At 42.2% G+C, this 23,976-nt stretch overlaps 1 protein-coding gene across 17 annotated transcripts in view; it reads right to left on the reverse strand.

The window, feature by feature from the left end:
- Positions 1-23,976, reverse strand: part of LOC112252607 (liprin-beta-2) — a 113,113-nt gene continuing 89,137 nt past the window's right edge. For 7 of the 17 annotated variants that reach the window (XM_024423992.2, XM_024423995.2, XM_024424003.2 and 4 more), the window contains 22 exons: positions 20,166-20,277; positions 19,820-19,855; positions 18,572-18,633; positions 18,414-18,489; positions 18,101-18,207; positions 17,787-17,854; positions 17,444-17,527; positions 17,042-17,102; positions 14,093-14,131; positions 13,564-13,702; positions 12,347-12,482; positions 12,038-12,166; positions 11,722-11,872; positions 11,009-11,120; positions 10,802-10,890; positions 10,329-10,451; positions 10,113-10,238; positions 7,517-7,705; positions 6,789-6,986; positions 3,683-3,748; positions 1,499-1,558; positions 1-1,281 (listed from right to left, as the gene is read on the reverse strand). In XM_024423992.2, the coding sequence (XP_024279760.1) occupies positions 1,258-1,281; positions 1,499-1,558; positions 3,683-3,748; positions 6,789-6,986; positions 7,517-7,705; positions 10,113-10,238; positions 10,329-10,451; positions 10,802-10,890; positions 11,009-11,120; positions 11,722-11,872; positions 12,038-12,166; positions 12,347-12,482; positions 13,564-13,702; positions 14,093-14,131; positions 17,042-17,102; positions 17,444-17,527; positions 17,787-17,854; positions 18,101-18,207; positions 18,414-18,489; positions 18,572-18,633; positions 19,820-19,855; positions 20,166-20,277 (2,187 nt within the window). In that variant the 3' untranslated portion in view covers positions 1-1,257. Of the gene's footprint in view, positions 3,201-3,682; positions 3,749-6,788; positions 6,987-7,516; positions 7,706-10,112; positions 10,239-10,328; positions 10,452-10,801; positions 10,891-11,008; positions 11,121-11,721; positions 11,873-12,037; positions 12,167-12,346; positions 12,483-13,563; positions 13,703-14,092; positions 14,132-17,041; positions 17,103-17,443; positions 17,528-17,786; positions 17,855-18,100; positions 18,208-18,413; positions 18,490-18,571; positions 18,634-19,819; positions 19,856-20,165; positions 20,278-23,976 lie in introns of all 17 variants that reach the window. The other 10 variants (XM_024423994.2, XM_024424001.2, XM_024424007.2 and 7 more) reach the window with 8 other exon arrangements.

Genomic DNA, 23,976 nt, shown 5'->3' on the forward strand with positions numbered 1-23,976 from the left:
TGGGTCAGTAGTTTACACGAGGCATGGGTCAGTAGTTTACACGAGGCATGGGTCAGTAGTTTACACGAGGCATGGGTCAGTAGTTTACACGAGGCATGGGTCAGTAGTTTACACGAGGCATGGGTCAGTAGTTTACACGAGGCATGGGTCAGTAGTTTACACGAGGCATGGGTCAGTAGTTTACACGAGACATGGACACAGGGACCCAGTGTGCTGAAATTGGCCTGAGTCCCAGGCAAGCATAAACCCACCAAGCACAACAGTCCCCCCCCCCCATTTGAAACACTACAATAGACACAGAGAAATGTAACAAATGGTTGCACGGTTATCGATCATACTGGTCAGGTAAACTTGATGAGCAGAGTTAAAGGGTCACCGTCTCTCTTGGTGACGAAAGCCTGTAAGCGTTCCTGTGGGCGTAAGAACCTGGACCCTTTTAAAGAAATTCTCAATGAGTGCCCGGTTGTTCTTATTCTTCCTATAGCATTGTGACATTTGTTGCTCAGCACCCCATAGATGTTGCCAGAGTCGCCCTTGCGGCCAAATAGGAGAAAGAGGGAGTAGCAGTCATTACCGATGGAGGTGCAAAAATACACCACCGTCTCTGCCTTGTTCCTATTAGCAGACTCCGTCTTGGCCATCTTGCATGGATTCAGTATATATCTCCGGGGAGAAGTCCTCTGCCGTCCCTCCCCCCTCTCAGTCAGGGGCAGGATCTGCACGGCAATCTAGATGCAGGGGTTCTTGGTGGGCCTCTCCAGCACAGCCCACGCCCAGTCAGCACCCAGAAATATGCGCTGCTGCTTTGTCATTGTGGTGCAGTTGGAGGAGTCGGTCATGTGGAGGTGGCTGCTCTGGGTAATATAGGTTATTAGGAAGATCTCGTTGAGGGCTGGAACATGTCCTCTGGGTCGAGGGAAACAGGAGGTACTCCTGGGTCCTGGCGGCAGCTATCCCCACACAGTATTTGGATAGAGGGACAAAATCGTTGGGCTTGTTAAGGATTCTCCACAGGGTGGAGAATACACTGGGTATGTCTGGGGCTAGTGGCTTGCTCTCTCTCCTCCCCCACAGGGGGGAGAATACACGGGGTATGTCTGGGGCTAGTGGCTTGCTCTCTCCTCCCCCACAGGGTTGAGAAATTGAAGTTCATGTTGGGAATGGTCATGGTGGTTTCTCCCAACAGGTTGAGATTATCTTGGGAATGTCCAGGGCTGGTTGTTTGCTCTCTATCTTCCCCATGTCTACATGATTAGGTCAGAGGGTGGTTTCCCTTATGACCTGAACATTTGATAACAACAGTATAGTTTATTGTTGTAGAAATTATAACTTACATGAACAAAACGTTACATAGGTTATACTTCTGTAATAACATGGATTGAATGTACATAAGGGTACTCAACCCTAATGGAACCCTCAACCCTAAAAATACTTTAATTATACTATGTTTGCTCTAGAATGGTGAAAAAATGATAAAAATAAGTCAATTAAAACTCACCAGTATGGGTCTGCCTTTGATGTTTGGAACAGCTCCAGCCCCTCTCTCCTCTCTGAAACCCTAGTGAGATATTGTGATGTGCTGGGTTGATGCAGATTAACCTGCAATAGGATCCTCATACTGTACAGGTTATACCTGGGCATGGACACTTCACTGGGCTACCTAACTCCCAGGGAGCAGGCTTCCCTTAGTATTTCTTATGTTACAGAAGCGATCCTCCATTCGGGTGACTGTTAAAGGGACTTACTTAAAGGACTACATCTGCCTATTCAATTATATGCGAATTATGTGTTGAAACATAGAAAAAACTGTTTCTTATTGGTCATATACAAATTAGCTGTATTAAGTGTTGGTGTGTTTGTTTGCAGGATGTCTTAGTGCCTTGTTTGAATCATGGATGTGTCCAGGTAATGGGTTGTTCCACAAAATGAGTCCCCTTTGCATATATTACATTTTAAAAGACCCTTAAATTAAATGAAGTGCCCTTTAATATAGACCACATTGATAATTCAATGCATCTGGTTTTAAATATGCCTAAAGACTTGCTAAAGTGCCAAAATTCTGCATTTTGACATGTCCCTCTGTGATTTTAACCCCAACATTTCTCCAAGTTTTCACCTTCATTGAAAGCCCTAGTTATTTTGTTGCTTTGTCAAAGTAATTTCTGAATATTATTATTTAATTCATGAGATGTGTGATTTATTTTAAGGTAAAAAAAGAAAGAAAGAAATGTCAACCCTGTTACATGAACTGAACTCTCATTGTAATATGGTGAAACTATTCCTTTTGGAACATAAAAAAGGAGAAACATTGAACATCTTATAGTCAAATCATAGTGTAAAAGCCGGAGAGCTGATTCTACTCTTGTAGGTCGAGCATGACACGTCAACCCTTTCAACCACTGATAGACAGGCTAGAATTTTTTAAAACAATTTCCTTTTTTTTTAAAGCTTGCATTCATTTGACCCTCCCTGTTGCACAAAACAAGCTTCCATTCCCCCTCTCACGAGAGGATTTATGGCTGATTTAAGATGAAATCGTCAACCCTGTTACAATAAACCTGGTTACTTTATTTGCCACTCAATAGGCACTTGCTATTATCTTTTGTTTTTCATTTAACCTCTTGAGATGGGGAAACATGTTTTTTTAATTAAGTTGAACATGTGCTCTTAATGATAGAAAGTTAAATTAGGTTAAATATATATATTTTTTTAAACCAAATGAAACTACCCAAAAGGGACTAATTTAGTGGAACGACCCTAATCTAAAAAAACATACAAAAAAGTTGTCAAATAGTACAAAATAATACAGTTTGAGCAATCTTACAGGCTAATTTGCATAGGGGAGGCCTATACCTTTCACCAAAAATATAAAACACATGCTATTTACTCTAGTTTGGGGAAGCGCTACATACCAATGACGCATGTAAAACAGAATTCCTTCACCGGTCATTGTGTTCGTGCCACTAATACAGAAGTAGTATACATTATAGTCCTGTATTATGATGAGGTAAGGGGTATGGCCAGTTGAGATTGCTGGTAAAGCCTCCTGCATTGAGGTTAGGTTGAGGTATGAGGCAGATAGAGGTTTCCCTTGGTTGATTGGCTGCGTTAATTAGTGTGGCCAGCGTAGCGTCCTCTCAGACTAGTGCTGTTTGAGCCCGTCTCATCTCCTTCAGAACTTCGTCTCGGCTTAGCAAATACTGAAAGCAAGAAGGGCCAGGGGCTGGGGTTAGCAGGAAGCATTATTCTGCAATGTTTGTCAGTTAAAGGCTTTAGAGTAATGTCCCTAACTTTAACATCTACTTGTCGAAACCGCTTTATTCAGTTGAAACCTCCACTGTCAGGAAATATAAGACCAACATAGCACTGTAGCATTGAGGAGAAATTCAAAACATAACAGCCAGTGGCGTAGCGCAGTTTTGCAAGGCCCCACCTGCAAAGTCTGAGCAAGGCACCCCTTGGGGGGAGGGGGCAGCTAACTTCCTGAAATTCTACCACGGGTCAGGGAGAAGTATTTGCAATACCTCCAGGAGGATCCCAGAGCTTGTGGGCGCTGCGGGGGTGCATCCTACACCAGTGTTAACAGCGTAACAGAAAATACTTTGTTAACTGATTAGTTTATTAATTATTTACAGTACTGTCAAAAAGCATGTTGAATGAGACGGATTGAGGAAATACTTACTGTGAGTTGGTTTATTCCCTCAGAAAGAGCTTCTATCTGCAGTACGGTCCCCTCTGTCACCGCCATCTGCAAAGTCAAACACAACACCTAGTTCTGGGGCTACTGTACTACTAACAGGCTAGGACATCAATGACATACAGGTAACTGCCAAAATAATGGATACAAAGTATATTGAAAGCAGGTGCTTCCACACAGCTGTGGTTCCTGAGGTTATTAAGCAATTAACAATCCATCATGCTTAGGATAATGTATTAAAAGTATTGTGTCTACCATAGCTATGCCCCCATAGGATGACAATGCCCCAATCCATAGGGCACGAGTGGTCACTAAATGGTTTGATGAGCATGAAAACAATGTAAGCCATATGCCATGGCCGTCTCAGTCAACCCAATTGAACACTTATGGGAGATTCTGGAGCGGCGCCTGAGATACCATTTTCCACCACCATCAACAAAACACCAAATGATGGAATTTCTCATGGAAGAATGACGTTATATCCCTCTAATAGAGTTCCAGACACTTATGTAATCTATTACAAGGTGCATTGACAAGGTGCTGTTCTGGCTCGTGGTGGTCCGATGCCGTATTAAGAGACTTTATGCTGGTGTTTCCTTTATTTTGGCAGTTACACTTTGTTACTTCCATGCATGATGGGATGGGAGGGTAGAAGGATCTACTGTAGGTGCTGAGCAAGCACCACTGTTCAAGTCATAGGTCGCGTTCCAGGCCGACTACATTGCAGTCGTTGCATTGCATAAACCAATGATTTATGGCAGGTGTCTGCAGTGAAGTCAGCCTGGAACATGGTCATTATGGATTTATGATACAGATGTACCTGCGGATGGTTGAGCCCCTCCCCCCAAGGTGCATGATGGGATAGTCCTGTTCCAACATGCACTCCTCCATCTTGCATACAATGGGCCAATCATGATGATCAGAAGCATTGATGAGGGCTAGTTAGTGAATGATACTGGTTAATTAATTATGCATTCTGATGTCCCTGTACCGTGCAACGCAATTCCTTACAGTGCATCTTTGATTCAAGTTCTTAAAACTGTAAATATAGTTAATGGGCAGAGATGACTTCAACATAAAACCGAGACAAGACAACTTTCTCCTCTAATACGAGAAGCACGCTTTGTACAAAGATTGCATGTATTAAATAGGTTATCAGGAAGAATTCCACTCCTTTATCACACTTATGATTTTTATTGACGGATTTGGATAGTACTATTTACAATTAATGACAACAAGAGGGCTTCCTTGATTGAAGCGTAATCTTTAACTATAAAAATATTATAACAGTCACATTTGTAAAGAACAGTGCATGATACTCACAATCTGGATTCCGTCAAAATGTACACAGCTACACAATCTCATTGTACTTCTTTCAATTTACCAACATAAATATATACCTCCATATGCAAATATTGCACAAGTTCATTCCACAACTGTCTGACAAACAAGCAACATTGCTTTCTACTGGTTAGAAAAACATTTTTTAAACAATGGATCAATACCATTAGGTGAATCTCAAATATGTGTGTTAAAAGGATCAATAAAATGATGCACAATGTTGTTTACGTCAGTGGTATAATCTTAGTGCATTAAAGGGCTGATGTGATAATATCAGAAGCATCATGCTCATGGGGCACAAGGGCACATGTAAAATGATTTACTAAACTTCAATTTTAAGCACACATTTTATCGTAATTATTTCTAAAAATATCTCTAAGCAGTATTTTGCAGAGGGGGCACACTGACTGGTCCAGGCAAAGAGTACCCCCAAGTAAGTGGTTACTTCCAAGGTACACCCTGGAGAGCAAAGATATGCTAGGACACACACAGCGTTTGATTTTGATTTTAGATGTTAGTGATGGACTGGCAGGAAGTAGGTTTGTAAATGAATTTGATCAAGCTATGTAGCCAATTGATTCCTTCTTAATGAATAAATAAAACTAAAATGTTTTGTTGTTTCCCTGTATTACTAGCCAACTTACAATTTTATGAAGTTGGTTCCCGGTCTCCCAACCTCATAACAAGCAATCAAGCCATTTCGGGCTGTCAATCAAGTTAGAGTAGCTTGTCCAACTATCTTAGATGCCATGCCTGCTGGCAAGGTTGCCAAATTTTGGAAAGGCAAGCAATTACTAAATGTACTGAATAAGACTCAAATTCCTTCAGTCTTTTACCCAGATTTATGCACAGAAGCACATTTAATTTCTTTAAAAAAAAGAAGCGCCAGTCAGGAGGATACTGACAGCTCATGAGGTATGCTTAGATATGCAGAAAAATACTTGGTTTAAATGTAATCTGGCACCTTATGATAATATCATGATATTTGTGTTGTAATTAGGATGCCATGATATGTTCCTGTATTGATGATGTGTGTTATGATCCCACGTGCTGTGTTGTAATTTGGAAATAACATCCTAGGCATGTTAGTGCAATATATTGAGATGTGGGAACAGTCAGAATGACACCCTCATTCAAATTACAATTGAACAGGTAAAGAGGTATGTTTAGATAACCGATGCAGAAAAACTGTCTTTTTCTTTTAACATTGAATTAGGCATAATGATTATGGCTCTAGATGCCAGGAAAAAGCTGTTTCAGGTGTTTGAAAATTGCAAAATTCTTCAACTTCCAGGGGGACACCACCCGTACATCTTTATATACTTCGTGCCACCTCTAAAATAATGGTACATGACACCTTTGGCTGATATATCACAGCTGAACACTAGGCTTGTAGATCCACAGAGAACATAGGAGGGTTTTTCACTAATAGGTATTTTGACCAATAAACCCAGCTCTGAAAAATATCTGTTGTGATTGGTCAAAAGACTGATTAGTGGAAGAAAGATCAGAATTGGGCTTCCTGTGTAAAAACAGCCTAAGTATCCAGAAGCAGCTCATGCCCCAGGCTAGGTTTGGTTGTTGGGTGTTAGATGATGGCACGTGAGGGGTGTGGAGGTGGGTGTGCTGGAGTGGGTTTTGGGTAGCGTTGGATGGGCATGGCAGGAAGAGGTGGGGTTATTGGCTGCAAGCTGAGTAGTGATGGGTAGGTAGATACAGTAGTGTGACATCATCAGCTGTATAGCCCCACCTGCTCTCGTCTGTCTGGGTCTCTGTCCAGGATTGGGCTGAGGCCCCTAAAGCCGGAGTAGGGCCGGTGGGCCCCGTTCACCACCGCCTGGAGCTGAGCCTGGGCCTGGGCCGCCTCCAGGGGGCAGATGTAGTCAGTCGAGTCGTCACATCTCTTCTTCCTCAGGTGGCCGAAGTTTGAGAAGCCCAACTTCTTTGGCTGAATGGGAGGACATGCTTTATGAACAGACTGAGAGAAAGCTGTGTATCATTTCTATTCTGTCCCTTTAACCATAATCAGTGAAAATATTTCTAAACAGCGTACAAATGGACAGTGCGGTTCCTATAAGCCTAATTGTGCTGACTAAGTACATTATGCTATCGCTACATTTTGCCTCCGCACATTTTCTACTAGCCTTAAAAAAATAGTGGGTGTTAGAGATACGTGGCGCTACAAAAGCTTGCTGCCCGAAAAGCTGCTTGGAGCAGCCCTGGTCTTAGAGCTTAGCCAGGTCTGAGGGGTCACACTAAGGATTAAGGTGCCTGTCTCCTGAAAGAGATGGGGGAAAGGGAGGGGGATAGGGAGAGGAAGATAGAAAGAGGAGACAGTGAGAGAGGGGGATGAGAGAGTAAGAAAAGGAGATTGAGAGAGGAGGGAGGGAGAGAGAAACAACAAAAACGAGGGCTCCTAACAACAGGGTGGTGGTTCAGCCCTTGGCATTACTACAGTACAGTACTGTCATCTCTTACCCTGACTTTGGCTGTGGTGCTGAGGGGAGTGTAGCCAGACGACTCCATGAACTCCCTCTTCTCCTGCTGAGCCTGGGAGCCCACCAGCATGTTGAAGTTGGTGGACAGGTGGCGTCGCAGCAGGGTCTTCTGAGGGGGGATGTTCAGCAGCATGGCCAGGGTGTCTGAGTTAAAACGAGGCTCCAGAATCTGGGGGGTCATTTGAGAAGATTCAGAGGAAGATACAGGGTGGTTGACATTTATTGTCATGAATCATGCCCTGGAAGCAGAACTGAGCGATGTTAATAGTTTGCCTAATGTCAGTTTATGTGACAAAACAAGCAAAGTTTTCAGACACCTTGACTTTTTCCGCATTTTGTTAGGTTACAGCCTTATTCTAAAATTGATTAAATTGTTTTTTTTTTCTCATCAATATACACACGGTACCCCATAATGACAAAGGAAAAACCTATTTTTACACAAGTATTCAGACCCTTTACTCACCTTTGGCAGCGATTACAGCCTTGAGTTTCTCCAATTCTTCTCTGCAGATCCTCTCAAGCTCTGTCAGATTGGATGCGGGGTGTTGCTGCACAGCTATTTTCAGGTCTCTCCAGAGATGTTTGATCAGATTCAAGTCTGGGCCACTCAACGACATTCAGAGACTTGTCCCGAAGCCACTCCTGCATTGTGTTGGCTGTGTGCTCAGGGTCGTTGTCCTGTTGGAAGGTGAACCTTCGCCCCAGTCTGAGGTCCTGAGCGCTCTGGAACAGGTTTTCGTCAAGGATCTCTCTGTACTTTTCTCCATTCATCTTTCCCTTGATCTTGACTAGTCTCACAGTCCCTGCTGCTGAAAAACATCCCCACAGCATGATGCTGCCACCATCATGCTTTACCGTAGGGATGGTGCCAGGTTTCCTCCAGACTTGACACTTGGCATTCAGGCCAAAGAGTTCAATCTTGGTTTCCTCAGACCTGAGAATCTTGTTTCTCATGGTCTGTGAGTCTTTAGGTGCCTTTTTGGCAAACTTCAAGTGGGCTGTCCTGTGGCTTTTACTGATGAGAGGTTTCCGTCTGGCCACTCTATCATAAAGGCCCGATTGGTGGAATGCTGCAGAGATGGTTGTCCTTCTGGAAGGTTCTCCCACCTCAACAGAGGAACTCCAGAGCTCTGTCAGAGTGACCATCGGGTTCTTGGTCACCTACCTGACCAAGGTCCTTGTCCCCCGATTGCTCAGTTTGGCTGGGTGGCCAGCTCTTGTAAGAGTCTTAGTGGTTCCAAAATTCTTCCATTTAAGCATGATAGAGGCCACTGTGTTCTTGGGGACCTTCAATGCTGTAGATTGCACCTTGACACAATCCTGTCTCGGAGCTCTATGGACAATTCCTTCGACCTCATGGCTTGGTTTTTGCTCGGACATGCACTGTGGGACCTTATATAGACAGGTGTGTGCCTTTCCACATCATGTCCAATCATTTAAATTGACCACAGGTGGACTCCAATCAAGATGTAGATACATCTCAAGGATGATCAATGGAAACAGGATGCACCTGAGCTCAATTTTGGGTCTCATAGCAAAGGGTCTGAATAGTTATTTACTTAATTTATTTCTGTTTTTTATTTTTCATTTGCAAATATTTCTAACAACTTTGACATTATGGGGTATTGTGTGTTGATTGATGAGGATTTTTATTTATTTAATACATTTTAGAACGATTAAAGGGGCCTGAATACTTTCCGAATGCACTGTATAGTGTAGAGCAGGGTTGTCATACTCATTCCACGGAGGGCCTGGTTTTCCCTTTCAATTAAGTCAGAGACAACCAGGTGTGTGGAGTTCCTTACTAATTAGTGACCTTAATTCATCAATCAAGGACCAGGGAGGAGCGAAAACCCGCAGACACTCGGCCCTCAGTGGAATGAGTTTGACACGACACCTGTATTATGGCTTAAGCACAGGAAGCATAGAAATAGAGGATATAGAATGGATCTACCGCTTCTTAAACTTGCTATCGATGAGAATGGCAGTTCTATAACTCACAATTCTATCTGAATTTGGTTAGGTTGCCCAAAATGGTACATATTGCAGCCATAAGGTTAGGGTTAGGCATTATGGTTAGCAGTGTGGTTAAGGTTAAGGTTAGGGTTATGGATAGGTTTAGGTTTAAAATCAGATTTTATGACTTTATGGCTGTGCCAGGTAGTGACCACTGCAGTGCTGCCTCCAGAACAAGATTTATGAGGAAAAATGCTAACCTGCCTACATACAGGTGAATACACAGAAAGTCGGGATGGAATGAATTGGAAAAATAGGCAGCGTCTACACAGGCAGCCCAATCCTGATTTTATTTTCACTAATTGTTATTTTGAACAATCAGATCAGCTCTTAAAAAGAGCTGATGTGAAAATATCTGATGTGATTGGTCAAAAGACCAATTAGTGGAAATGATTCAGTTAAAAATAAAAGTTTCTTTAGGGATAGTCTCTTAGGAATTGTATGTAACTATACATGTCCCATTATGGACGTATTTGTCACTATAACGGCCTGAGCTGAGCTGAAATGCAGTAGAAAGGTATAAGAAGGGGCTGATTCAATCATTGGGCCCTTGTACTTACGATAAGGCCCCCGTGCACCCCGCTGCCTCTCAGGTTGGGAGCGTACTCCGCCAAATCCACCGAGCGAAGCCACTCCATCACCCTGTGGTTAGACCACTGAACCACCTCCGAGGGAGACGTCTTGTTCTAGTAGGTAATAACACGTCTTAGCAAACACAACTACATACGTGTGTAAATGGAAAAACTCCCACAAACGTGCACATGCACGTGTCTCACCTCATCTCCAGGCCTTCTCTTCAGGCAGTTGGGGTTGAACTTGTTGACGTGGAGGACGTGGATAGCACACTTCACACTGAGGTGATGGAGCTGACTGGTCACTTTCAGGAACAAGAGGTTGTTCTGAAGGAAGTGAATCAAATATGTTGTGCATGTTTTTTCTTTTTTTGTACTGGATTTAACTACACTCCTAGGAAAAAAGGTGCTCCATAGGAGAACCCTTTGAAGAACCCTTTAAGGTTCCAGTTCTACATGGAACCCAAAATGAGTTCTACCTGGAACCAAAAAGGGTTCTCTTATGGGGACAGCTGAAGATCCCTTTTGGAACCCTTTTTTCTGAGTGTAGGAAGTCCCTTGAGATCCCTCTTTTTCGAGGGAGATCTGAAAGCCTTATGAATTATATACAGTGGCTGAGACACAACAGTGAGGCAAAAACTACTAAGACTACGATGAAAACCGATGGATGTACTTACCACTGTCAAGTACTGAAGCATTCTGCCGTCTACCCTTCCCTGGTGAAACTGATCCTTGTACTGAGGTAAACCAATGTCATCAAGCCAACCTTTGAGGATAAACCACACAACAACCAATTATACTGGATCGATTACACAGAATATATAGCACCAAGTTTGCTGAATGTTGAGTGAATATGTTGATGGCCTCTACTGTGTCCTACATACGTGTGACCCAGATGTGGTCCAGTTCAGAGGATTTCTCTGTCAGTTTGGTGCTGAACGACTTCAGGGCCAACTGCAGCTTCTTTCTGTGCAGTGGATTCTTAATCCCCATCTCCTGATATCAAGATTCAAATGAATCCAGGTTATGAGCACACTATTTACTCCAAAGTGAGTGCTGCAAATGACAGTTTTAGCAACTGGATTTGGAGTCACTTGGCACACTATTTCACAATTGTGATCAAGATTCAAACAAATTAGTTTGCCCTGCTAGTTTGAGAACAGCCTACATATATATTGATATGACGTTTGGTACAGGAACCTGTCAAATGCAACAACAACAAAAAACATAGCTGAAACATAGCTGAAACATAGCTGAAACATAGCTCCAAACTAGCTCCAAACAACAACAAAGGTTGAGCAACATGATGTGAAAGACGGAACGAAATGACGTCTTGAGAACTAGACAGGTAGAACTAAATGGCGATGAGAATGTTGCAATGACTAGACAGGTAGAATGATTGGAGGGGACGAGCTAAACATTGCTTTGACAGCCATACTGATGGAGATTATACAGTGTGTTGTTAGAGGAACACCCAGCTAACACAGAACAATCCCCGGAAGGATGTCCTTGCCTTATTTGAGAAATAACTTTCCAACAGCGTTCTGGGAACCAAAATAAGTTAGCAGAGTAATTTGTGTGACTGTACAGTGCGTACCTTCTCTAAATCCTGTGGTGAGGCAGAGAGGAGAGTTTGCCCGCTGTCGGCCCAGTGTCGGGCCAGAATCACATACTGGCCCAGCCCATACTCTTCCAGCCAGCAACACACCTGCTCCGGAGTCCACTTGGAGAAGGGCGTCTTCAGATCCCTGCAGGAGAGGACAGACAACTGATTGGATCATCAAGACTGGAACATTTTGGAATTCCTTCTCATCTAATTAATACATTGGCTTTTTTGGTATATTCTTGGTCACATGCACGTTTAAGATAATACACTGTATTTAATGTATTTTATGATAGTGTCCATCCCATACCGCACAGAGGTCAATGTCTCTCCGGCCCGGGCCAGGCGAGGGCCGGCGGTGGCTCTCAGTCCCCCCCTCTTAAACTCTCCAGGCTCAAGGTCCTCTCCCTGCAGGCTGCCAGACTGTGTCTTCCTTATCCTAGGGTAGAGGAGATAGAACACATCAGTACCTTTGCTAGGCCACCACCTCTACCCAGGATGACAAATATCAGATCGTTTTGCATTTATACCAATAGTCTCTGAATAAATATCTCTAAAAAGATCTTCAGCAGTGTGCCCTTCGTGTGTGTGTGTGTGTGTCAGCTGTACAGGTACTCACTTTCCCCAGAGCTTCTTGATGCCCCGGTGGTTCTTCTTGTTCTCTGGAGAGACAGGGGACTGCTGTCCTGAGTCCACTCCAGACGACAGGGGAGACAAGTCTGACAGTGTGGACTCATCCAGTCTCTCCGACTTTCCTGTGAGAGCAGCATATGGAGTTTTAGTAAGTACTGGAATCTATTTAAAATGGTCTTCCTCATTTAAGTCATTGTTCTATTAATTAAAGTAAGTCGTGCAACGCTTCAAGGACACTGTATTCCTTCAATTCTTTAGGGTCTAAAGTTGAGGTATTATCCATGCAGGACCCACCCATAGCAAACAGATCATGCTTTCCACAAGATCCTGCTGTGCCAAAGGTTAGCCAAGCGAAAAGTGAAACAGGAAAGCATTAACATTGTTAGTGCGCTCCAGCATTTTCAGCAAAATTACACACAAAATGTAAATGTTGTCTTAATGGATGTCAATTAAAATCTTTGAAGACAAATTAGTTTTTCGCTTATCTAATAAACATGTTTAATACACTGAAATGAAATGATGGTCTGAGGCGAATGGGACGTCAAGTTGCATCTGTATTTGTTTACAGTGTATGGTTAAGCCAGATCAACCATGGTCTACCTCTGTGCACACAACCCTCGCCTCACGTGACGACGCCGAAGGAGCACTGCTTTTGAGGTCAATGTGCACTTTGTGCACTGCAACACCAGTCACACATGCGAGAAAAAAAGAGCCAGGCATAATCGGAGATGCCTCTCTCTGACTCACTGAGTGTCTTACTCCTTCCAACACAGGCTAGAGTTATCAACTTTAAGTCACAACTTGAATCCATAGTGAATACAGGGGCCTGGTGCTTTGACACGGGGCTTCTGTCTGTGAGTAGTAGCACGGTACCTAATGCTGGAGCACTGGCACTCCTGCAGCGGTCTTCAGCCGTGATACAAGCAGAAAGCCACGCAGAGCAAAAAAAAAAGAAAGAGGACAGCAGAAACAGTACAACAGCAAGTGGAAGATTAGTACAGAGTGAGCGAGAATTGAGGATAGCCACCCCATGCAAACCAACCACACTGTGAGAGAAGAGTGGAACAGTGCAGGTTTTTGAAACAAACCATAGAAGTGTATTTATTCAATTTATGATATACATCCACGGGAAGGTTTTGTTGTTATTTGAAGGCTGTTTGATTAAAAAAATGACAAGCAGCAGTGTTTTAAGATGTGACTTACTTAGGTGAAACTCACTGTCCTCGCTATCGTCAGGGGACAGCTGGTCTGGCGTCGAACACTGCTCTCGATCGCCATTCATGTCAGGTCGAGACAGCTTCCCTGGTAGGGTCTGATATTTGTTCATTTCGATGTGCTGATTCTGTAGGGAGAGGGGCGGGGTGGCGGGGGGGGCATGGTTACAGGCAAGTCCCAAGTCTATCCAAATGGAATTAAATGGCATCTGTTGACATTAGATTTCAGTTGAAATGCTGCTAAATTACAGAACAGAATTTGAGAATCAGATTTATATTTTGTCCTTTCATGACCCTATCGCTGTTAATTCGATAGGACTGCCACTGGAGTCACAAGTTTTCAGGAGACAACAGACAAAAGGCCAATTTTAAAAGCCTTTGGGCGCACCTAGAGTATGATCGCTACTACATTTGACAGTTTCGGCTGAACCTTTGGCTCTGTCCCGGTCAGATAGGATAAAGTTAGCTTGTGAGAGATTAAGGGTTAGTGGTGGTGAGATCATGCAAGTAGAAAATACCTCTGAAACCGGTTCAACTGGTTGATCCACCACGACATGCTACAGGAGGGGGGAGCGTGCATGTAACGAAGAGAACACACACACTGTTAGTATAGTAATGTATCGGCATCATCAACTCAACAACAACAGTCTTAGAATACAAGCACAGTACCGTTCAAAAGTTTGGAGTCACTTCGAAACGTCCTTGTTTTGGAAAGAAAAGCACTTTTTTTTTGCCCATTCAAATAACGTCAAATTTGATCAGAAATACAGTGTGGACATTGTTAATGTTGTAAATGACTATTGTAGCTTGAAACGGTGGATTTTTTATGGAATATCTACATAGGCGTACAGAGGCCCATTATGAGCAACCATCACTCCTGTGTTCCAATGAAACGTTGTGTTAGCTAATCCAAGTTTATCATTTTAAAAGGCTAATTGATCATTAGAAAACCTTTTTGCAATTATGTTAGCATAGCTGAAAACTGTTGTCCTGATTAAATAAGCAATACAACTGGCCTTCTTTAGACTAGTTGAGTATTTGCAGCATCAGAATTTGTGGGTTCGATTACAGGCTCAAAATGGCCAGAAACAAAGTACTTTCTTCTGAAACTCGTCAGTTTATTCTTGTTCTGAGAAATTAAGGGTATTCCATGCGCGAAATTGCCAAGAAACTGAAGATCTTGTACAATGCTGTGTACTACTCCCTTCACAGAACAGAAGGCCTAGAAGGCCAGCATCCAGGAGTCGCCTCTTCACTGTTGATGTTGAGACTGGAGTTTTGCGGGTACTATTTAATGAAGCTCAAACTAGACACTCTAATGTACTTGTCCTCTTGCTCAGTTGTGCACCGGGGCCTCCCACTCCTCTTCCTATTCTGGTTAGGGCCAGTTTGCACAGTTCTGTGACGGGAGTAGTACACAGCGTTGTACGAGATCTTCGGTTTCTTGGCAATTTCTCATATGGAATATTTCTAATCAATTTTATGTTATTTTAAAATACAAAAAAATAGATTTTCTTTAAAAAACAATGACATTTCTAAGTGACCCCAAACTTTTGAACGGTAGTGTATGTGTTCAGCTGTTTTTGTTAGGCTAAATGGTTATGTATTTTTGTTAGAGCACCCATAAAGTTTCTAATGTGTTTGGTTAATTACAAATGAAGCACATGCTGCATGTCTAAGATGGATATATTGTAATCGTAAAGTTAAATCAAAATACAGAAAAATCTACTTTTGGAAAGCTCATATTCCGAGCTAGCCATTTAAAAAGGATGGTCCCCTGATCTAATTGAATCTGAACAACCCTTTAACTGGAACAGCACAGGAGAAATCCTAGAGGACAACCTGGTTCATTCTGCTTTCCAACAGACAACTGCAACATCGAGAGCATCAGGACTGGTTGCATCACTACCTGGTACGGCAATTGCTCGGCCTCTGACCGAAAGGCACTACAGAGGGTAGTGCGTACAGCCCAGAACATCCCTGGGGCTAAGGTGCCTGCCATCCAGGACCTCTACACCAGGTGGTGTCAGAGGAAGGCCCTAAAAATTGTCAAAGACCCCAGCCACCCCAGTCATAGACTGTTCTCTCTACTACCGAATGGCAAGCGGTAACAGAGTGCCAAGTCTAGGACAAAAAGGCTTCTCAACAGTTTTTACCCCCAAGCCATAAGACTCCTGAACAGGTAATCAAATGGCTACCTGGACTATTTACATTGTGTGCCCCCCCCCCCCAAACCCCTCTTTTTACACTGCTGCTACTGTTTATCATATATGCATAGTCACTTTAACTATACATTCATGTACACACTACCTCAATTAGCCTGACTATCCGGTGTCTGTATGTAGCCTCGCTACTTTTATAGCCTCACTACTGTATATAGCCTGTCTTTTTACTGTTGTTTTATTTCTTTATCTACCTATTGTTCACCTAATACCTTTTTTGCACTATTATTGGTTAGAGCCTGTAAGTAAGCATTTCACTGTAAGGTCTACACCTGTTGTATTCGGTGCACGTGACAAATAAACTTTGATTTGATTTGACACAGGGAGACAAATTCACCTTTCAGCAGGACAATAACCTAAAACAAATTTACACTGGAGTTGCTTCCCAAGACGACATTGAATGTTCCTGAGAGGCCTAGTTGAAGAATTTAAAAAAGAAAGATGTGCAAATATTGTACAATCCAGGTGTATAAAGCTCTTAGAGACTTACCCAGAAAGACTCACAGCTGTAATCGCTGCCAAAGGTGATTCTAACATGTATTGACTCAGGGGTGTGAATTCTTATGTAAATGAGATATTTCATTTTCAATCCATTTGCCAAAACTTCTAAAAACATGTTAGAATTATGGGGTAACATTATGGGGTATTGTGTGTAGAGGGTTAACAAAACAAATCTATTTCATGCATTTTGAATTCAGGCTGGAACACAAAAAATGTGGAATAAGTCAAGGGGTATTAATACTTTCCGAGGGCAGTGTTCAAAGCTGTCATCAAGGCAAAGGGTGGCTACTTTGAAGAATCTAAAATATGAAATCTATTTTGATTTGTTTAACACTTTTTTGGTTACTACATAATTCCATATGTGTTATTTCATAGGTTTGATGTCTTCACTATTATTCTACAATCTAGAAAACATTTAAAAACAAAAACAACCTTGAATGAGTAGGTGTGTGAAACTTTGACTGGTACTGTATATAAATAAGCATATACACGGGGGGATCCCACTTCTTTTTGTTTTTTTTCTTCTCCTGTTTATATGTTTATACTGAATGTATTATTACTTAAACTGTTATGCATTTCTTACTGTTGGTTTTCTTTTGAGTGGCAGCCTACGGGTTCATGTTTAATAAAGTAACACATTTAAATGATGTACCTGTAATTTAAATAATTAACAAAAAATGACAAAAACAAGTAAAAACTTGGTCCAAAAAAATATATAAAATAAACATGGCAAAATCATGAAACCTTTGGTAACGATCCACTTTGTAACTCCTCCAGGCTACTTGAAAGCATCTGTGGTTGGGACCTATTGAGAAAAACAACATTGAAACCAAACTAGCAATACAACACTATAGTATTTCAAGTTGGGTTAAGGGCTGGCCTCTCCGCAGTAGATTTCTGAGTTGGCAGTGGTTGGCAGCGGCCTGTGGTCTTTGGGATGCCCTACCTCTCGGAGGGGATTGTAGGTAATGTGATGTGACAGGCTGGGCTCTACAGGAGAGGGGGGCTGTGGGGGCTGTTTGTGCCAGGCGGGGACATCACAGTGACAGGGTCACTCACAGCCACTTTAGTGGGCCCTTAATTAAAGACAACCAAAACAACGAGTGGGCCTGGCTGTCACACCCACACAGCCTCAGCTCTACTTGCCATTCTCCGCTGTAGAAGCAACCAGCATCACTCTGGGAGACCATCACCATCGACGTCTCCAGGGAGGTCTGGATACTGCGGCAGCTGGGACACAGGGACAGGTCCAATATAACACGGTAAACCTGAGGGAGCACGGCTGGGGCACAAGGGGTGTGTGTGTGTGTGTTTGTGAGAGCGAGTGTGCTTGCAAGTGTTTGGGTGTACAGGGGCACAAGTGCCTTTTATTCACGTTCGGTCAACCTCTCCCAAGGACATCTAGATTCAACAACAACAATACAAGCCCGTTGGGGACTTCTTCCTCCATGTGTGTAATCAGTGGTTGTCAGCTGGCTTGTTTATTTACCTGGAGTCCAGCTCTTTCTGGAAGGACGAGGGAGACACTAACAGGGGAGAGGAGCCTCTAGAAGACATCTGGGTAGGGCGATATCACACAGACACTTTAGAGCAAGAGTTTAAACACTTTGAGTATGCACACTAAATAGTCTGCTAATACACCGGCATGGTATATGAGAGCAGAGGCACGGAGTGTATTACTAGTCAGAGTGTTAGTACTCTTCAATGAAAATATGATGAGTGGGCGAGTACTTGAGAAATGCAAGGTTGTCATTGTACTGTGTTGTGTGGTCCACAGAGGAGGAGCAGACAGAGCTCTCTTACCGCTGACCGGATGATGTCTGAATGAGCTTTATGGGTGATAGCCCTCATCTTCAGACTCCCACTCAGTTCCTCCTCACTGCTCCCAACCAGGAGCTTCTCACTGGACCCTAAATACACACACACACACACACACACACATTCAGAATTTATTCCATGCCTCTTCAACATTCTTGTAATTATTTATTTGAAAAATGTCAAGCTCTCAGCTTGAGTATATGAAAGCAGCATGTATCACCTTTGAGTAAGTGTGTATAAAAGCAGTGAATGTGTATTATCTCTGGGAGGGAGTGTTTATAGGCAGTGAGTATATTACCTTGAGTGAGGGCCATCACCTCCTTCATCTTCCTGTACTGGCCCAGGAGAACAGTCAGCTCCTCTATGTGACGGTCCTGACACAAATAGAAAGGACTTTAATAACATACCTTCACTCTGTACAACTTCAAGAAATTAGAATATGACACATTTACTTACTTTCTCATAATTAGTTGCTACCAAAGACTCCATCCCCATTTTCAACCTTTGCAATTCTTGGTCTGAAAACAGAAAAGAAAATGTATTTTTGTGACTCATGAGAGTAATTATGTTTAAATATCAACTGTTCATAACTCCCTGGGATAAAGCAAAAACAAATCCCATGAGTGAAACTGAAGTTGATCTCAGATCGATTGTCTGCGGGGCCAAGTTAACCTTTTATGTAAAGCAGTAATGACCATCATGCTTTTAGGGAAAGAGGATCATTTTGTACATGTATTAAACTGCGACTTTGACCAATCCCAGTCCCATTTGTTAGGGGGTCCGGGGCACCCCCCGGAAAAGGACATTCTACTCCAAAATAAATGTTTAAAAAATGAGGATGCTGACACCATCTACAATATATTTTCCAACTCCAGAAATGAGCCCAATAACATATTGGTAAAAATTACGTTAAAATAATTTTTACATATTGGACCATGTATATATCATTTTTATTTATTTATGCCGCACACAATTTTAGGAGTAGAGAAATAAATGTGGTAGCAATGGAAAGCTGGTATCCCCCTCTTTTTTTCTTAACAAAGGTCAATACTGCTTTCAAAAGTATTTTTTCCCACGATTGCATTAAGAATTGTTCTGAATTGACTGCTTGTCAGAGTACGTTTCTCTCCCTATGCTCTCGCAACTTGAATGTGCCTTCAGAGGAACATTTATCTTGCATAGAACACAGTACAACAAGCCGACTAGGTAAATAGGTCAACTATTCTACTATGGGGTGGTCTGATTTTGTTTTAATAATAACATTAAATGGCAAAAATAGTGGCACTGGAAAGTTACATCCTGATTGATAAAGTATAGGCTTTGAATGACTTTGCCAGCAGCTACAGTAGGCTTTTTGAGTGTCAGCAACAATCATGTATGTTAGCTCAGTGCACACAACGTAACAGAGAAAATAAAATATTGGGTAATATATTTCGTAGAACAGACATGCTTCTCTATTAGGCCATTTCATCTCCAATGTTCTCATGGGCGTGGGTGTGAGGATGTGTCAGAGCTTCCCTCCTCCCTGCCCCTTCTTCCCCCCTCACCCCTTCTCCCATCTGCAGCTGCCGGGGCTGATGGAATGGGTATGACAGACATGACAGCATGCCAGCGTGGGTTAGACAGCACAGTAGAGAGGCAGTGACGGCGGAGCAGCATTGTACCAGGGCCACAACTGCAGGAACTTAGAGACTAGAGACTTACATTTGTCTGTCAGCTGTCTCCTATACACCTCCTCTACTGCAGGGGGCAGCATAGAGTAAAGAGACAACAGTGGAGGGGGCAGAGAGAGGGCATTTGATAGGTATTGTATTATCTGAATGAGGCACCACATGCAGATGACCAGCTGGTATAATTCAACCTCTAAATATGTATCATTAGTTCGTATTATCAAATGTCAATGTTCAAAGTCTCCCCCTGCCCTGACAGTAGAATAAGCATTAGTGGATGGTATTAAGTTTGAGGTGGGGCACCTGAAATAATGACAGCATGCGTTAAAATCGCCAGTCCCTGGTATTACTGATTATGTATGTTTGACAGGTAAAGTTACCTCTCTCTGGGTTCTCATTGGTCATTGGGCCTCTGGAGACCAGCTGGCTCTGTAGGCCCTCAATCGCAGAGTCTTTGGAAGCCAGCATCTGCTGTAGGTCTGCTATCTCCGCCTGAGAGGGTCACGGTCAATGGAGTGATACAAGTTAATACTGCATGTTGACAGCCACATTATGACATTAGATCTCATACAGATATAGGTACAAGGTGGCAAGACAATTATGTCTTCCTCAAGGAGGAAAAGCATGAGAGGGGTGTGGATAGGGCTGTGGCAGTCACGAAACTTTGTCAGCAGGTGAATGTCAAGAAAACAACTGTCAGTCTCATGGTAATTGACAGTTAATTAACATAACATTAACATTATTTATTTTAGACAGGTCTAAAGAAGTATGATATGAATAAAATGTAGTCTATTTCAGAAGAACAGAATAGCATCCTCTGAGTTGTCCTTATGTTAGGCCCTGATCTGGCTATGCCAATGGCTGTGGGCAACACTAGTTCATTCAGCAGAAGATCTGCTTAGAATTCCGGGGCATTATTTTATATTATTTTATAGTAGGAAGAATGCAATTGAACAAAGCTGAATAAAATACACTGGATATTTTCTCCAAACGATTTGTGAGAGTGCGCACATGTGTCTATTCTGTGTTGAGCGGTAAACAAAGAAATAGGTATTCCTATATGCTTCATTTAGAGTTATTAATGTAACTTTAGTTGTTCTACAAACGTTGGCCTATATGTTTTGATTTTCAATACATTGTAAGCCTGCATGATGAGACTCTAATGATGATTTTTTTAAAGTTGCTTGAAAGTCATGAGCTCTGCTTTGTTCTGTACACACTACATCAGTCACTCATTCACAATTTGACAAGCACTTGATAATGCCTACAATTTCACGGCGGCATTCCATTTGTGTGGTAGTAATGCACCTTAAATAAATCCATGCCTTTTGCAGACTGCCAGTGGCCATTGTGCCCTTCGTCCTGAGTGCTGCGCGTTCCAAATCACCTCTCACTCACATGGCTCTCCATCACGTGATCGGGTCTTTCTCATATGCTACAAGTGAAGACAGACACATCGGGGACGCAACTGAACTGCCCACATTTACTTTTCGTCAGCCAACAAGATGAGTAGGCCTAACGAACAGCAAAAGCACTAGCCTATGTCAATCTACTATCCGCCATAGTACAAAAGTCAACCTATTCTATTCTGTACAAGAAATAAATATTCCAAACATAGTCTGGGACAGTTGTGGGATGCAATAGATCCCATATTAATGTGCTTAATTTTAAGAAGTTATTTGGCCACTTTAGTTCATGCCAGCCAGGTAGGTTATACTCCTGTTATAAATATAAGCAATGTGCTTAATATTAGGAAAGTTTAGAAATAAATATAGCAGGCCTAGCCTATAGAAATAAGATTGGAACCTCCTCTTTTTAGTAGAGGCCATCACTCTGTTTTCTCGCGCAATTGTATTGCCTATAGAAATGTTGCGCAACATGAGCTCATGGGCTCTCATGAAGTATTTGATTCGATTTTCGATTACATTTGCATTGATACCAGATTGTGTAAAGGGATAATAGAGTCCTGAGTACCGGGCAGTTAGCAAGTTTGGTAGGCTACTTATGATCAGCAGCAGCATCAGAGCTTGGAGAAGCCTAATTACGTGACTAAACAGTCATGTGGAATTTGACTGCCTTCATGACTCGTGACCGACGGTGTGGTGATAATACGGTCACCGCAACAGCCCTAGGTGTGGTGCATAATTCCTGATAAAAGACACAGTCCACAATCTTAAACACATTCAAATTCGTAACATATTGTGCAAATTGGATTCGTAACATACTGTATCATACAAATTGGATGACGTAGAACAACAAAAACGGGGACCCGTTTTGGCTCGTGAGCACCACGCTGAAATTATACAAACGTTTTGGAGCACCGCTTTAAGTCCTTAGTGGGGTAGGGAGAACAAACAAATACTGATCAATTCAAGTCAATAAAAGGCTCTGTGTTTCAAAGAATCTATTTTAGTCGAACAAAGCACTTTAAACACAATGTGGCCATATTTGCGATCAACCATTTTAATGTAAACAGTTTCAAAATGGGTATTAGCCAATTAAAATTGGAGACTGATTTGCACATGACAGAACAGTAAATTGTAGCTGGTCCCATCAGATAACATGGCACACGTTAGCCCGATGCTAACTTCACCAGGTGGCAGTGATTATATCCTGGAACAAATTCTTCATCAGCCTAAGATCTTAGACTTTATATCCACCAACCAATGGCATTTCTTAAAATAGGTCAGCGCTGGCCACTAGAGGAATATTTATATATCCACCAACCAATGGCATTTCTTAAAATAGGTCAGCGCTGGCCACTAGAGGGATATTTAAAACCTACAAATCGAAGGTTTACTTTTGTTCCATTGGTCTGTAACAAAATGTCCTAACGTGAGACAAACTGTTACTGTTTTCGCATATATGACAAAATCCCACATTTCTTCCTATCGTTGCTGTCACGGCTTCTGCCAAAGTCGGTCCCTCTCCTTGTTCGGGCGGCATTCAGCGGTCGACGTCACCGGCCTTCCATCCATCACCGATCCACTTTTCATTTTCCATTTGTTTTGTGTTTGTTTTACACACCTGGTTTCAATTCCCCAATTACTTGTTCATTATTTAACTCTCTGTTTTCCCCATGGTTTTTGTGCATGTTTGTTTTATGTATATACCTATACCTTTTACAGTTTCACACTCATTCGTGTGCTTTCACAGCAATAAAGATGTAGGAGGTTTATGCAACAAGTACGTTTATATTTGTACATCATTAAAAAAGAAGTTGAAGATGCTTGTGGTCTTGTCAAATAGCTGTAATTTACCTTCACTGCTATCACTAATTGGTGACGTGTTCCACTAAGGCGGTAAGCCTAGAGACTTATCTCCCAGTGTCTGGTGGAAAGCAGACTGGACCAGCTTTTCCTCTAGGATTTTTGCTTGTGCTTAGCTCCATTCAGTTTATTTTTTTATCCTGAAAAACTCCACTTCTTAATGATGACAAACATACCCATAAGATGATGCAGCCACCACTATGCTTGAAAATATGGAGAGTGTTACTCAGTAATGTGTTGTATTGGATTTGCCCCAAAAATAACACTTCAGAACAAAAAGTGAATTGCTTTGCCACATTTTTTTGCAGTATTACTTTAGTGCCTTGTTGCAAACAGGATGAATGTTTTGGAATATTTGTATTCCGTACAGGCTTCATTCTTTTCACTCTGGGTTAGTAATTGGGTTAGTATTGTGGAGTAACTACAATGTTTGTTGATCAATCCTCAGTGTTCTCCTATTACACTCACTGTGAAATCCCTGAGCGGTTGCCTTCATCTCTGGCAACTGAGTTAGGAAGGACACCTGTATCTTTGTAGTGACTGGGTGTATTGATACACTATCCAAAATGTAGTGAATTATTTCATCATGCCAAAGGGATATTCAATGTCTGCTTTTTTTTTACCCATCTACCAATAGGTGCCATTTTTTGCGAGGCATTGGAAAACCTCCCTGGTCTTTGTGGTTGAATCTGAATTTGAAAATCACTGCTTGCCTGAGGGACCTTACAGATAATTGTATGTGTGGGGTACAGAGCTGCGGTAGTCATTCAAAAATCATGTTAAACACTATCATTGCACACAGAGTGAGTCCATGCAACTTATTATGGGACTTGTAAAGCAAATGTTTACTCTTGAACCTATTTCCGCTTGCCATAACAAAGGGGTTAAATGATTATTGACTCAAGCCATTTCAGCTTGTCAT

Source organism: Oncorhynchus tshawytscha, linkage group LG06, assembly GCF_018296145.1.
Source record: "Oncorhynchus tshawytscha isolate Ot180627B linkage group LG06, Otsh_v2.0, whole genome shotgun sequence".
NCBI lineage: Eukaryota > Metazoa > Chordata > Actinopteri > Salmoniformes > Salmonidae > Oncorhynchus > Oncorhynchus tshawytscha.